Source organism: Molossus molossus, unplaced genomic scaffold (genome assembly GCF_014108415.1).
Source record: "Molossus molossus isolate mMolMol1 unplaced genomic scaffold, mMolMol1.p scaffold_m16_p_12, whole genome shotgun sequence".
NCBI classification, from domain to species: Eukaryota; Metazoa; Chordata; class Mammalia; order Chiroptera; family Molossidae; genus Molossus; species Molossus molossus.
This window is the reverse complement of record NW_023425347.1, coordinates 15,973,288-15,990,442: the sequence shown is the minus strand read 5'-3', so window position 1 is coordinate 15,990,442 and position 17,155 is coordinate 15,973,288. Positions and strand designations below refer to the sequence as shown.

Genomic DNA, 17,155 nt, shown 5'->3' with positions numbered 1-17,155 from the left:
AGGTAAAAGCAGAACTGAGGAAAGAATTCAAGTTCAGTTAGTTTTGGATATGTTATACTGAGATGCTTACCAGACATCTGAGTAGACAAGCAGTTGGATGTAAAAGCCTAGCATTCTGAGAGGGCTGTAGAGTGAAAATATAAATGTAGAATTAATGACTGGCACACAGATAACATGTAAAGCTGTGATTCTATATGAGACCGCCAAGCCAGGTAGTATAGACAGAAAAGATATCCCAGAATCAAGCCTCAGGCACACTAATGTTAAAAGTCAGGAAAAGATGTGGGAGCTAACAAAGTAGAATGAGGAGAAGTCTGTGTTGTAGGAGAAAACCTAAGAGAAAGTGATGCCTCAGAAGAAAAGGTAGACTTTTCTTATTACATTCTCAAAGATGCCCAGAAGCAATATTCTGAAGTTGAAGGAAATTGAGCTGTGGAGCAGCAGAACTAGGTTTGCATGATAGTTCCTACAATTATTATTGGAGAACCATGGATGTTAAACCACTATAAATTTCAGTTTCTATAGTGTGTGAGGGGGAAATAAATATTTATTTTATAGCGTTATGATAGTCAATGAAGAAAATACAGGTAAAAATTCTAACTAATAAAGTGCTACAAAAATATTTTAAATCACGAGTTCTTAAAGATTTCTAGGTAAAGAGGCAGAGCGTAGCAAAAATAGACAAACTTAAATCTTAAAAACCTCACAAAATATATTAACAAACAAACAAACAAACAAACCCTCCATCCTTTACTGAATAAGGAGGTTATTTTAATTGCATATTATAAACTTTGAAAAGTGGTGGCTAAGACTAGGAACACAGATTATAAAATAAAGAACTGAGACTCCTAACCCCACCATAACTACTTCATTCCCAAAAGTTAGAGAAAGAAAATGGGTTGACCAAATTCTTAGAACTCTAATATGTTTTCATTTATAGGGTAGAAGAGGGGAAAGGAACATAATATGCGAGAGGCAGATCAGACAGACAAAGCATCCATTCTGAAAGGAAACTTAACACAGTTCATCACGGGTACTTTGTAATACAAAAAGAAACCCAAAAACCTTCTCAATTAAAATTTATTAAAAGAGATCAAACATACAGCATGAAGTGAAAATGTGATTGTAAAGCTAAGGAAACAAACTGAGAACTATAACATCATCATTACAGATATCATAAATAAACCAGAAAAAAAAAGCAGTAGTGTACAACTAAATAAATAATTAGTAGCATTATGACTGAAGAACAAAAAGCAAATACTATAAACCCTGCCAAAGCTAAAATTCACAAGTGACTAGGGAAGAGATGTAAGAGAAAAAAGAGAAAAGGTATAAAAGTTCTAACCCCGCCATCTCTCACGGCATTAATTAATTCAGAAAACAATAACGATGCTAATTTCAGAATGTCTTTTGGTACTTCTCTTTGACTGATCTTTTAGTAACTACTAACTTTTATAGTAAAGAAATATGTATTCTAAGGTATTTCAGCTTTATTTAAGTTTTTTTTTTATTTAAGTGTATTACTTTGTTCTGTTAAATTCAAATACAATTTCAAATTAATACTTTAACTTAAAAAAACAATAGCGTAGTGAGGGCCGAGGGGGTGGGGGCTGGGTGTAGATGGGCAAAGGGGGTAAAAATGGGGGGACATCTGCAATAGTGTAAACAATAAAAAATTTAAATTAAAAACTATTATATGATCCCATTCTTATCAGAAGTTCTCTCTCGCACTCCTACTTGCCCATCTGTTCATTCAGCTATCATCCCGCTATCCAACCTTCCATTTGGATATACACAAAGATGTTCTCCAAAGTTAAAAAGCAATGGTTATCTGTAGATAGTTATTAAAGTGATTTATTGCTTTCTCTTTTTTCTATTTTCTTCTTTTTTTATTGCTTAACATTTATATTTTGTTTAAATAATACAAAAATAGTCACTTCTCTTAAAGAGAGAGGGAAGCAGGGAGAAAAAATGTATTTTACTATAGCTATATTAGTTAAATTGAATCAGGAATAACCTAGAGGCTTTCTGTCCTTCTTACTCTCTAAAATCAAGAATAAGATCTCTGGATAACAAACTTAGTGAAGTGTATTACATAATTAATGAGTAGAACACAGACAATACTAGTGTGTTCAGGATGAGAAAAAAGTCTGTGTCTTTTTTTTTTTATTTTTTTTTATTTTATTTTATTTTTTTATTTTTTTATTTTTTTATCCTCATCCGAGGACATTTTTCCATTTTTTGTACAGAGTGGGAGGGAGAGAGAGGAAGAGAGAGAGAGGGAAACATCGATGTGAAAGGGCCACATTGAGTGGCTGCCACCCGCACGACCAACCAGGGCCGGGGACAAACTGCAACCGAGGTACATGCCCTTAGCGGGAACCGAACCCGGGTCTCTCCGGACCGCAGGCGGACGCTCTAACCGCTGAGCCAAACCGGCCAGGGTAAAAAGTCTGTGTCTTAATGACAAGTTAGTTTATGGGTTGCTTTTATGTATCTTCTTACAGCAGCGATTTTCAAACAGTGTGCCACAAGAATTTTTAAAATATGCAATACCTGACTATTTAGTCAGGTAGTGACCTCTTTTCCCTTAAAGTGTCAAATAAAAAATGACGATAGTTGTCCAGTATGAATGAATAAAAATTATACCTATTTCCTTTGTCAAACATCAACTTTTTCTGGTGTGCCGCAGAATTTTAGTAATTAATTTATGTGTGCCATGAGATGAAAAAGGCTAAAAATCGCTGTCCTAGAGCTCTTGTTTACTTTTTTGTGGTATTAAGGAACCACAGGAGAGTTTTAGTTGTAAGGCCTCTGCTCACACAAAGACATTTTGCAAGGTAGGTGGCACCACAAAGACAAAAGCAGAAACAGTTCTCAGCTGTAGAGTCTGTAATAAGTCTCCATTCAAATAATTCGCGATGTCCCCACTTCACTGTTCAGTTAGGTTTGTGCACCATGTTAGACCACGATCCACACCAGCTGAGTTCTGAGATGCAGCTGATGGCACTGCCAGCGCAGCTCTCAAATGTGCACAGAAGAGATAAACGTGGCAGTTCTAACAGGCACAGAACGAGACTCACTCATCACTATCTATCTTGTAAAGTACTGCTTAGATCAGAATACATTCCGTATATAAATTTGCTTGCATGATCTTGCACAACTCCCTGATCATTTAGTAGGAAAAATAAACAAGCCAATACTATGACTTAAAATGTCAAATTTTTAAACATGGAATTCCCCAAGAACAACAGCTGGGCCCAGGTGACTTTTGGAACTACATCAGCTTTAAAAGCAAGTAATTATCTCCATTATACCTGTGCTGGTCAGGATAATTGCTACAAGGAAATACTTACACCGGATCCTACTGAGGAAGCCTTTCCTGGCTTCTAGCAGGAAGCACCTCCAGAGCCACTGCTTAGTTTCTACAGCTAACAATAAGACCCAAAGCAGTCACGTATGTTAAAACCTTAATTATTAATGTTGTATTTTATGTGTTTTAATTCTTCCTTTCAGGAGAATACATTTAAATTTTGGATTCTGTATTACCTGTAATACTTTTCTAATGCATTGTGAGACTCTACTTTTATTTTATTTATTTTTTTACAATTTTATTTTATTTAAATTTTTTCATTATTTAAATTTTTAAAAAATTTAATTTAATTCTTGTAGTATTATTTATTTATTAATTGTTGTATTATTTTTTATTATTAATCTACTTTGCCAACCCCTGTATACATATTACATATGTACATACATAAAATTCTTAAAATTGGGCACATTTTTATATTCTTTTATTTTTAGGGTTTTTTTTTTTTTTTATTTTTATTGTTGACAGTATTATAGATGTCCCCCAATTCCCCTCCCTCATTACCTCCTTCCTCCTAGCCCCTGCCCCACCCCAGGCCTTCACCACACTATTGTCTGTGTCCACTGGTTATGCATATATGTATATAAGTTCTTTGGTTTATCTCTTCCTGTATCGCCCCCTCCCCTCTGACATATGTCAGTCTGTTCCATGCCTCCTCTGGACCTATTTTGTTCATTAGTTTATTATGTTTATTAGATTCCACTTATAAGTGAGATCATATGATATTGGTCTTTCTCTGACTGGCTTATTTCACTCAGCATAATACTCTCCACTCTCCAGGTCCATCCATGCTGTCATGAAGGGTGATAGATCCTTCTTTCTTACAGCTGCATAGTATTCCATTGTGTAAATGTACCACAGGTTTTTTCTTTTTAATCACACATAAGCATTCTTATTAATAATAATTTGAGTTTTATATTTAGCACAATATCTAGAATGTTTGTCAAGGTCAAGGAAGTGACAGTATGAACTGTCAAGGGCAAGTCTGTAGTAAAATGCAAAAGCCTAAGGCAAATTTTAGACTTTTTGTGACCACTCAAAGAAACCAAATGTGACCTTAGGGGATTTACCCTCTCCAATCTCCTTTTAGCATTAGAGTACACAAGACTAACTTGGACTTGTACACAAAGACTTAACTCAATTATTAGCCAAGTTCTCTCAGCTGTTTCCTTCACCAGCCAGTTGTTCCCCCTACCCCCAAAATATTCTTTTATTTTGCACTTTAGTAATCCATCATTATTTATCAGCATTATCCTTGTACAAGCTGAATAGTGTCAATATAGATGCATGGAGCTTTACATTTGTGATATACTTCTAATTTTAAAATCAGTTACTAATAAAACTCCTTTTATGTGATGATTGGGCATGTTTCATAAATATTCTTTTTGATCAATTATATCTTCAAATTAAAATATTTTTCTTAATGAAAATGTGTGATAAATACTAATATCATGACAGGATTATTTTTTTTATTTTTTTTTTATTTTTTTAAATTTTTTTTTTTATCCTCACCCGAGGACATTTTTGCAATTTTTGTACAGATAGAGTCGGGGGGGAGAGAGAGAGAGAGAGAGAAACATCGACGTGAAAGGGACACATCGAGTGGCTGCCACCCACACGACCGACCAGGGCCGGGGACAAACTGCAACCGAAGTACGTGCCCTTAGCAGGAACCGAACCCGGGTCTCTCCAGACCGCAGGCCAACGCTCTAACCGCTGAGCCAAACCGGACAGGGCATGACAGGATTATTTTTGAAAAAAGTTTAAAAAAACACTCTAGTTTCTTATTTGAAAAAGTTTTATTTCAGATCCTAATTCTTGGTTATCATCTTTTTCTAATGGATGAATTTTTTTTTATCCTCACCCGAGGACATGTTCGTATTTACCTTCAGACAGAGCAGGAGGAGAAAGGGAGGAAGAAAGAGAGAGAGAGAAACATCGACATGATAAAGAGACATCGAATGGTTGCCACTCACACTACCCCAACTGGGCAGGGGACAAACTTGCAACCAAGGTATGTGCCCTTAACGGGAACTGAACCTGGGGCTCTCTGGTGTGCAGGCCAATGCTCTAATTGCTGTGCCAAACTGGCCAGGGCTGGATAAATCTTTTAAGGTAAAAAATGTTTCAATTTTCTCATATCCCAAAAGGATAACCTTGTGCACTGCAGATGCACACATCTTACTTTGGAGATTAAGGATCACAACATCAATGGAAATGCACGTTCACCACTGGATAACCACTTACTCTGTAACAGGGTGTCTGTCTTCTATGTTCTAGTTAAGAATTCTCTCTACCTCCCACCAAAATACACAAGGAGATACATTTTGGCATGGCACTCGTTTGAAATAAAGCAACATAAATAGCTGGCTTACATTTCTGGAGAACTTGGTTTAAGTTGTCTTGCATTGTCTCTCTACATTTGGGAAGAGTATGTTCATTTGTTTCATGGATCATATTCTTCAAATTCTCAAGAACTCTCATTTCTCGAAGACCACGTTTTTCCTATTAAAAGAAAATAAATGACTAGTACATACTGTGTCTTAAATCTTTGTAATTACTTTCTGGGATTTCCACCCAGGTTTTGGTTATGTTATTACTTATTACTGAAATGTACACAGTCTTCTTCTAATTATTTGGCAATAAATGATGTCACAATCTGGAGGCATTTTTTCATTATGAAATGTTTCAAAAGTTGAAAAGTTGCAATATGAGTAATATTTTTACAGCAATAATTTAAAATGGGCATGAGAAATACTAAAAGAACAAAAATGAGGCCTAGATTATCAAATATTTAATTCTGTACAGCAAAGAAAGATATTAGATGCCCTGGATTTGATTTTAAATTTCACTTTTTTATTCTCACCATATTATTTATACTCCATATTTTTTATCTGATTCCATTTTTCTCAAGTAAAAAAATATGAAGTAAAGGTAATATGTAAATACTTCCCTATGCAGAAAAGAGTTAACACTGAAGGCTTACAATTACTATCCTTAGAAAGGCCTTTTTGTAAGATTGGTCTTTGGCTGTGGGCTGGGAACATGATAAGTAAAAAATTCCTTACACTGGTATAAAACTTCCCATAAATGATTAGATACCTCTTTCTTTCTGGGTCTGGAATTTGGATACATGCTACACAGACATTGCCTACCTGACCAATCCCCAATGAAAGCCCTGGACTCCTAGGCTGAGGCAAGCTTTCCTGACATATGACATTTCACATGTGCTGTCACAGCTCACTGCAGAGGGAATGAAGCGCATTCTGTGTGACTCCACTGGGAGAGGACCCTTGGAAGCTTGCTTCTGCCTAGTTTCACCCAGACTCCTTCCCATGCACTTGTTTCCTTTGATGATTTTGCTCTGTATTCTTTTGCCATAACAACACTTAGCCACCAGAACAACTATATGCTAAGTCCTTGTGTTCTTCTAGTGAATCACTGCACCTGGGGGTAGTCTTAGTATTGCACCCCTCTCCCCGCATTGAGGGTGGGCTAGACTTAGCAGCTTGCTTCCACAGAGCAGGGAAAGGGAAAAATTTTAATTTGACAGTGGAAACAATGAAGGTTGACATAATCGGTGACATCATGGTGATAGCATCCCCTGATGTAATGTGATGTGAAGGGCAATTTACCTCTGTGGTACTCTTCCCAAATTCACAACCCCAGTCTGATCTTTAAAAAAAAAAATCAGACAAACCTAAATTTGGGGACATTTTACAGGATACTGGCCAGTACTCAAGATGTCAATATTATGAAAAATAAGGATAGACTAAGAAACTGTCACAGACCAAAGAGGACTACAGAGACATGACATTGGTACATTACTATTAATGAAACACCAGACCACCAGACATTATTTGGATTTCACTAGTTTTTCCATTACAGTCCTCTTTTTGTCCAGGATCTAATCCAGGATACCACATCTCTAAAAAGATTTAGGAATCTTTATTAATCTATAGATTTGCCCCCCATCACTTTTCCCACCTCGCAATTTGTTGAAAAAAAGTGAGTCACTTGTTCTTCAGTTTCCCAAAGTCTGTTTTCTTGCTGAATGTGTGGGTTGTGTACTCTCGGCTAGATATCACTAACGTTCTGTCTTAATTTATCAGCAGGAATACCTTCATAAAGAGAAACTTCCCCTCATTAACTATTTGATCATTCTGAGGATTGCTCATATATGAAAGGCAAACTAAAACACTTGATTATTTCCCTAAAACAATGATTTAGTTCCCTAGTATTCTCTAAAGGTTTCTGTTTGTTTTTACATATTTCTGTAACTCACAGATTTACAAAGATCTGAAGTTTTTCATCTATCACAGTATTTCTCCTTATTGGTGCTTAAACTGTCCTGTCTTTGTCCAGTGGGAGCCTATTCAAGTTGGCTCTGGAATGCTTTAGACAAAACTCTAGTGTTCTTTAGTAGTTTCCTTGCTTTCTAGTATGACCTGATGCTCCGGGCTCATCTTGTACATTTCCTGGCCCAGACTTAAGATCAGTAGATCTCTAAATACCACTAGTATTTAAAATTAGTATTTAGAGATTGTGCATTAGGGGTGTTCACTGCTACTGGGTTGGTCATTATTTATTTATTTATTTATTTATTTTCAAACAACTTTTTTTTCTCATTATTGATTTTTAAAGAGAGAGAGGAAGGGTGAGGGGAGAGAGATAGAAACATTGATGAGAGAGAACATCGATTGGCCACCTCCTGCATGCCCCCTTCTGGGGACTGGGCCCACAACCTGGGCATATGCCCTGACTGGGAATAAAACCAGCGACCTCTTGGTTCATGGGTGGACACTCAACCACTGAGCCACACCGGCTGGGCGAGTTGGTCATTATTTCTAGGCCTTTCAGTGGACAAGGCTAGGAAATGGGTGTTTTTTTGTTTGTTTGTTTAAAGATACATTTTAAGTTCACTCTCATAGTCAAACTTAAATTCAGGACTATCAGGTTTTTAATTACACTCCTCTGTCTCATCTCTTTCCAGTTCTCAAATCACCAACATAATTACTCATAGGCTTTATCACCAATTCAATCAAATAATACTAATACTAATACTAGCATCAACAAAATGATTGCTGAAAACAGTTTATTTTTTTGTTTTTTTGAGATTTTTGCTCTGAAAGGATATGTACAGTAAAATTATTGTGTTTTAAAGTTACTTGGAATAATTTCTCTCTGCATGGCAATGCTAATGTCTATAAACATACGTTTTCTTTTTTACTTGATTTAGAAGAAATTGCTCATTAAAATTTAATTTTAATTATGTAAAATATTTACATGGCTATAAAATTATATCTCTAAATATATATATTCAAAGAAGTCTAACTTCTACTCCTCTCCTTTGCATCCTATTCCATCACTCTTTAGGTAATTATGAAAATTTTTTTATTCCACCATTGTTTTAAGGATATACATCCACACACATCCATCCACATATATATGTGCATGTACACACACATATGTACATAAAATGTATATAAACATATATAAGTATACATATATTTTTTTTAATTCTTTCCTTCTTAAACAGAAACATAATAGACTTTTCTTATCTCACTTTATGAGTCATCCGTAAACACACACATAATATATGTAATCTTCATGTGGTCATGTTGTCTATTTGTTCTAGTGTTTAGAAAAGTTGGCATTTTTGCTCTCATGTTTATACTACTTTATGGTCTCCACTTTTTTGGCTATTCTCTACTAGTTGCCTACAATAAGCAACTACAATAGGTGACTATCTGTTCTTTCACTAGGCTTTCTTTCTCCCTCAGGACCCAATTTGAAATAGTATCCTTTGCCCTGGCCAGTTTTGCTCAGTGGTTAGAGTGTAGGCCCGTGGACCAATGAAATAGTATCCTTTACTCCCAGTTAATATTTATAAGGCAACAAGTGAGGATATTCTACTTCTCATCTACCATCCTCTCTCCTTCCATTTTTTGATAGACTGTATCTATACTGTCAGAACACAGAGCTATGACATGTTGTACTGTCTCCCCTATAATCATGGTTTAGTCTTAGTTTTATAGGTAAATCTATATTTAATATGTACCGATTGTCATTAGGTAAAATTCTCTCCAATTACTTTGTCTAAAACTCATTCTGTTGATTATATAATAGATTCCTCAGGAAAGGCTCATGTGAACAATATTCCAGAATCCTTGCATGACCCTAACAGTGTATTTGTGATTCCTATACCTGGGGGTCAGTTTGGCTAGATATAAAACCCCTGGCTGTTACTCCACTGTCTTCTGGCATAAGACAAGTAAATCTGTTAATAATCAGAATTTCTTCCACTATTAAAGGACTTAGCCATTTTGTTGGGTTGCCCAAATAATTTTTTTTCTATTAATTCCAACAGATTTATTTTAAAAATGCCTCAGTGTTGGTTGTTCTGGGTAAAATTTCCTTGAATGCAGTGTACCCTTTAATAAAATTTCATTAATATTTTTATTTCAGGAAAGTTATCTTGAATTCTAGTTTTTACATTTGTTTTATTACATTGCTTTACTTTCTTCTCTAGGGGCTCATTATCATGCATAAACTGGACTTTCTGTATCATCATTACTCTTGAATTCTTTTTATATCTCTAGTCATGTCTTTTACATTTTAAACCTTTCTATTATCAATTTCACTTAATCCATTGTGTTTAGACACCCTTGTGTTCCTTCTAGTTTAGTTTTCATTTCTAAATCACTTTTTAAAGTTTCTTTTTCCTGATATTTTTCACTTTATCTTTTATTTTCTCTATTTCTATTTTATCCAATCATTTATGAGTTTTTGTTTTTTTTAATTCTGACATACCCTTCTTTCCTTGCTTCTATAATTTCCTTACAATTCCTAAGCTCATTTAAAAACATTAAGTTATAGTTTTTATTTTATTTTTTTGTCATCCTATCTTTCTTACTTTCATTGCTTTAAAGAATATTTTTCTGCTCTTCATCCTCTAATAAATTTGTATGGGATTTGACTCCTGCTTAAAAAGTGGAATTTAGTTTTCCTCTATCTTGAGAAGGGAGGAGTGGTCAGCACAACTTTTCCAACTTTGCTCTTTCCCAACCTTGTTCTGGAAAGGGGCAGACTGCCTGCTTCAGCTCCATGAGACTTGCCTGTGGTTTGCTAGCATTCATAAACTGGAGCCTGTGAAGTCCCTTCCCAGTTTCTGCAGATGTTCTCAGACTGGAGCATCAAGCTTTTTACAGATACCTAATGGAGATTTTGAGGTTTCCTAGCACTCAAGGCTTCACAAGACCCTCTGCCTTTTCTCCTCTTCCTCTTGCAGTTTCTTATGACACAAAAGCCTTTCAGCTGTTGATCTGGTCATTTTGTATTTTGAGGATAACTTTCCCCCTGGTTTTATAGATGTTGCTTGGTTTTGCTATCCTAATTGTTCTGTTTTTACAAACAGATTTGAGGAGAAAAAATAAAATTATACTACAGCTGCTGCCATCTTCTCCAGATGTCATTGTAATTTGGAAGAATACAGATGAGAAATTGTTTTATCCATTATAGTAGATTAATTTATTAGGATGCAAAAAGAATGGTATCTCAATTCAAGTAGAAAGACAAGAAAGATCAGAGAGGGGAGCTGTACAGCTTCATTCAGAGTACAGCTCTAACTCTGGGGTCCATGGATGGGCTTTGGGGTTCCAGAATCCCCTTGAAATTGCACTCAAATTGAATATATATGTCCTCTCTATATTTTTCTGGGGGGAAATAATTCTCCAAGAAGTCCATGACCTCCTAAAATTAAGAACCACTTTACTTAAAGAGTTATTTCTTGTAGTAGGCAAATTGGTAGTCACACACAGTATAAGTGAATTTGTAGCCTCATCTAAGAGCCTATTAAAGACAATAATTAATTTAAACAACAAATAAGCAAAATAAGATGTCAGAAACAGTCTCCGCCCTTAAACGTAGCATCTGGTATGTTCTTATTTTTATACTGACATACACACACACACACACGTGCGCGCGTGCGCACACACACACGTGTGTGTGTGTGTGTATATATATTTTTAAAATATTTTTTCTTTATTGACTTTGGAGAGAGAGAAAAGAAGAGGGAGAGAGAGAAAAACACTGATGAGAAAGACCATCGATTGGCCACCTCCTGTATGCCCCTCACTGGGGATCAGGCCCATAACCTGGGCATGTGCCCTGACTGGGAATTGAACCAGTGACCTCTTGGTGCATGGGTCGATGCTCAACTACTGAGCCACACTGGCTAGGCCATATTGATATTTTTGACTAAGGCATACTACTGACACCTATTACGAAAGAAAAACTATAACATCTTTTTATCTGTATATTTACGTTATTTCTGGGGTGAAAATTCTCAGAACAAAGGTCAGCACTAATAAACTTGGTTTTCAATGTGAAATACTGAAATTTCATATACAGTTAATTTTTCTTAGGTTGAAAGTAATAACAAATGCTCACATAATGTGCTTTGAACAGTGTCTGGCAACTAAGCACTTAAAACTATTGGCAATTATTAGTAATATTAGTTCAATTACTATAATATTGACATTAAATATTTAACTTGACAGTATTAGAGAGAAAATGAGAAACCAATAATTTTAAATTTTCTTTCAATTACAAAAATGATCAATCTTCAAGATTTAAAACCATACTGTATATAAATATTTATTACATGCTATATGGGATAGACTTTATACTAATATTTAATATTCTGACAGTTACTCTAATAATCTAACTAAAAATGAGGTCAGGATGTCAAGTGAAATTTTAGTTTTTCCTGCCTTTTAAGGGATTTTTCTCTTGATCAATTCAACCCACATTCAAACTCATCAACACAATCCCTCCCAACTCTACAATTACTATACTTATTTGAACACTTTTTTTTGCCTCTAATTTTACTCATCCAGCCCCCATCCCCCAATCTGAATAACATCTGTTTTTCTTTCTCAGGTCAAAGCAAATATCACTCCCTTTACAACAATTTTCCTCTCAGCTCTCTTGGGAGTTGTTTCTTCCTTGGTTATCTTGTGCTTATTTTATCATAACTGCACCATTAAAATGCTTTGTTTATATGTCTTTCTTCTCCCTTGATTGTAAACTTCTGCAGGTAGAGACTGTTTCTACTTATTTTTACATATCCAGTGTGACAGATAGTTCTAGATCCATTCTTCTCTCCTTTCTTCCTAGCAACATCTGAATCTTATGTGCAGTGGTAAATGTGCCTATAACAGAGACTGCTAGATGTTTCCCATCTGCCTTCCTTTTTGCTACATGAAATGCAGATGTCAAGTTTGGAGCTCCAAAGCCACCTTATAAAAATAAGGATAAGAGTAACACCCCAGGGAGGTATAAGAAAAAGAAATAAAAAAAAAAAGCTGACATTACAGAGCCACCATACCAGCCCTAGGCTCTGGGTACTGTGAGAGAAAAATAACCACTTGTTAAAGCTACTATTTTTTCAGGTATTTGTTCCTAGTAACGGAACACATCCCTGCTGACATAACTAGGTACTCAATAACTATCCAATAGAGCATTCAAAGAACAAAGTTTGCTAAAAATAAAATAAGAAACTTGGAGGATCGGAAAAATGGCGGCGGAGTAAATGGAGCTACCCAGACCATCTCCCAGGACCAAACTGGATTTACAACAAAAATAAAGGCAAATCGTCAGGAAGGGGCAACCGAAAGACACCTTGGAGGACCATATAACCAGGGACACCGACTCAATCCTGGTAGGCTTGCGATAACGCGAGAGGGGGCCGGGAGCCCACCGTCCGCAGCAGCCTGGGCTGGGACCAGGGGACTCGGTGGGAAGCTGCTGCTGCTGCCGCCTGGGCTGCCACCCCGCATGAGTCCTGCGAACTCTGCTGCCTGGTAAGCCCTGGGCTGGTGCCGCACGGACTGGCATGGACTGGCTGCGACCAGGGAACTCGGCAGGATGCTGCTGCCGCCTCGGCTACGACCCCGGTTGAGTCCTGCGAACTCTGCGTGCTAAGCCCTCAAGCTGGGTGCGCCGCACGGACTCTCTGGGACCAGGGGACTCTGCTGGAAGCTGCTGCCACCTCTGCAGTGTCCCGCTACCGCAGCTTAGTCCTGGGGCTTCTGCTGAGTGCAACGCCTTCGGCTGGTGCCACAGCTGCGGCCGCCCTTGGCTGGAAGCAGCGCCCTCGGGTTAAAAGTCCCAGGAGGCTCCACAGCGCGGAGCCCGGACAGAGGCTAAATTGGCAGCAGCCACTCACCTTGGGCTCCGGCAGAGGGAAGGCAGACCAGACTGGAACTGTGTGGGGACACTCGGGTTGTGGAAGGTGCTAAGAGCTTTCGCTGATTGCAGCCAGGCAGGACTGTGGACATTTTACTCCTTCCCAGGGCCCTGGGGAGAGGTGGAGGCCCCTCCCTCAGAGATTCAATCCCACCTGGTGGCCATTGAAATGCTAATTGAGGCCCATTAACAACCAGCAGCTGCCCAACCCTCAGGAAATCCTCTTACACTGAGCACCTGAGGGAGTTTTCCAGGCAACTCAGAAACCAGGGGTCTTCAGGTGACCTCTACTAATAGCCTCCAGGCAAAAAAAGCTAGAGGATAACTACCATTCCCTGGGCTAGCAACTCTAACCAGGAAAGCTAAAACTTGACAGTGGTGTTTAAAGTGGGTCCTCCCTGGCTCATCCAAACCCAGGAGAGGGAGCCACAAACAGCAGAACATCAACACCCACAGGGAAAATTTGGCAGACTCCAAAGCCCACTGTGATAGCCAAAATGGTGAAACAAAGACACAAAAACCAAATGAAAGAACAACAGGCCTCTACCGGAGATAAATGAGGTGCAGTTAAGCAAGTTAACAGAACTAGAATTTAGAGCCATGATGCTGAGGAAGCTCAAGAGCATGTGTAAGGATATGAGCACCATGAGTAAAGACATAAATATGTTGAAAATCAACCAGTTGGAAATTAAAAACCAACAAGAAGAAATGAAGAATGACAGCTCAGAAATAAAAAACACATTGGAAGGTCTAAAAAGCAGAGTAGGGGAAGCTGAGGACCAGATCAGTGAATTAGAAGACAAGGTAGAAAAAATCAACCAATCAGAAAACCAAAAGGAAAAAACGATTGAAAAACAGGAAGACAGCTTAAGAGAACTGTGGGACAACTGGAAACGGAATAATATTCGCATCATAGGAGTCCCTGAAGAAGAAGAAAATGAGCAAGGATTAGAGAATATATTCAAAGAAATAGTGACAGAAAACTTCCCTAATTTGGTGAAGGAAGAAGGCATTCAAGTTCAAGAAGCACAGAGAGCCCCAAGTAAGAAGAATCCAAACAGGCCCACACCAAGACACATAGTAATCAAACTGCCAAAAATTAAAGACAAAGAGAGAATCCTAAAAGCAGCAAGAGATAAGCAACAGGTTACCTACAAAGGAAAGCCCATAAGGCTCTCAGCTGACTCCTCACAAGAAACACTACAGGCCAGAAGGGAATGGCATGAAGTAATCAAGGTCATGAAAAACAAGGATCTGAAGCCAAGACTACTCTACCCAGCAAAGCTATCATTCAAAATAGAAGGTCAAATAAAGAGCTTCCCAGACAAAAAAAGGCGAAGGGAATACATTAGCACCAAACCAGCACTGCAAGAAATGTTAAAAGGACTGCTCTAATTACCAGGAGAAATGGAAAGAAAAATAAAACTACACTAAACAAAAATGGCAATAAATAAGTACATATCAATAATCACCTTAAATGTAAATGGATTGAATGCTCCCAGAAAAGGACACAGATTAGCTGATTGGATAAGAAAGCATGACTCATCTATATGTTGTTCACAACAAAAGACACACATAGACTGAAAGTAAAGGGATGGAAAAAAATCTTCCAAGCAAACGGAAAAGAAAAAAAAGCTGGGGTAGCAATACTCATATCTGATAAAATAGATTTCAGAATGAAGGCCATAACTAGAGACAAAGAAGGCCACTAAATAATCTTGAAAGGATCTATACAACAGGAAGATATAACCTTGATAAACATATATGCACCCAATATAAGAGCACCAAAATATACTAAAAAACTTCTGGAGGACTTCAAAGGGGAAATCGATAGCAATACAATCATAGCAGGGGACTTCAACACCCTGCTGACATCACTGGATACATCCTCTAAACAAAAAATTAGCAAGGAAACAGAGACTCTAAATGAAGCACTAGACCAAATGGATTTAATAGATTATCTACAGAGAATTACATCCTAAAACTACAGAATTCACATTCTTCTCAAGTGCACATGGGACATTCTCAAAGATAGACAACATGTTAGGGCACAAACTAAATCTCTACAAGTTCAAGAAGATTGAAATCATATCAAGCATCTTCTCAGATCACAATGGCATGAAACTAGAAATCAATTGCAAGAAGAACATACAAAGACATTTGAACACAGGGAAGCTAAATAGCATGTTATTAAACAATGAATGGGTCACCGAGGAGATCAAGGAAGAAATCAAAAACTTCCTGGAAACGAATGAAAATGAAGACACAACAACACAAAATCTATGGGATGCAGCGAAAGCAGTTCTGAGAGGGAAGTTCAAAGTACTACAGGCCTACCTCAAAAAAGAAGAAAAATCTCTAATAGATTATCTAACCTCACAACTTAAAGAACTAGAGAGCAAACAAAAAGAAAACCCCAGAGCAAGTAGAAGGAAGGAAATAGTCAGAAATGAAAGAGGAGAGGCAACAACTGACACCACAGAAATACAAAAGATCATTAACAACTACTATGAACAATTATACGGCAACAAATTCAACAATCTAAGCGAAATGGACAAATTTCTAGAAACACATAGTCTCCCAAAACTGGATCAGGAAGAGATAGAAAATTTGAACAGACCAATAACAACAGAAGAAATTGAAGATGTAATCAAGACTCTCCCAGCAAACAAAAGCCCAGGTCTGGATGACTTCACGGGGTAGTTTTACCGAACATTCAAAGAAGAACTAACACCATTTCTCCTCAAACTATTTCAAAAAATTCAAGAAGAAGGAAGACTTCCAAACTCGTTTTATGAAGCCAGCATAATTCTAATTCCAAAACCAGAAAAAGACACAACCAAGAAAGAAAACTACAGGCCAATATCCCTGATGAACACAGATGTCAAATCCTGAACAAAATACTAGCAAATCGGATGCAGCAATACACCAAAAAAATTATTTACCAGGACCAAGTGGGATTCATCCCAGGGATGCAAGGCTGGTACAATATTGCAAATCAATAAATATGATATACCCCATAAATAAAACCAAGAATAAAAACCACATGATTATATCAATAGATGCGGATAAAGCCTTCGACAAAATCCGGCATCCATTTCTGATAAAAACGCTCAGCAGTGTGGGAATAGAGGGATCATATCTAGACATAATAAAGGCCATATGTGAAAGACCTACAGCCAACATCATACTCAATGGGCAAAAACTAAAAGCATTTCCCTTAAGAACAGGAACAAGGCAAGGATGCCCACTTTCGCCACTCCTATTTAACATAGTACTGGAAGTCTTAGCCACAGCAATCAGACAGGAACAAAAAATAAAAGGGATCCAAATTGGAAAGGAGGATGTGCACTTGTCATTATTTGCAGATGACATGATACTATACATAGAAAACCCCTGCCCTGGCCCGTTTGGCTCAGGGGTTAGAGCGTCAGCCTGCGGTCCACAGAGACCTGGGTTCGGTTCCCGCTAAGGGCATGTACCTTGGCTGCAGTTTGTCCCCGGCCCTGGTTGGGTCGTATGGGCGGCGGCCAC

The 17,155-nt window shown here is 37.5% G+C and overlaps 1 protein-coding gene across 3 annotated transcripts in view; it reads right to left on the bottom strand.

The window, feature by feature from the left end:
* The window catches only part of BLOC1S5 (biogenesis of lysosomal organelles complex 1 subunit 5), a 48,702-nt gene that overhangs the window by 17,006 nt on the left and 14,541 nt on the right, over positions 1–17,155 (bottom strand). For all 3 annotated transcript variants that reach the window (XM_036256618.1, XM_036256620.1, XM_036256619.1), the window contains one exon: positions 5,746–5,875. In XM_036256618.1, the coding sequence (XP_036112511.1) occupies positions 5,746–5,875 (130 nt within the window). The remainder of the gene's footprint in view (positions 1–5,745; positions 5,876–17,155) is intronic.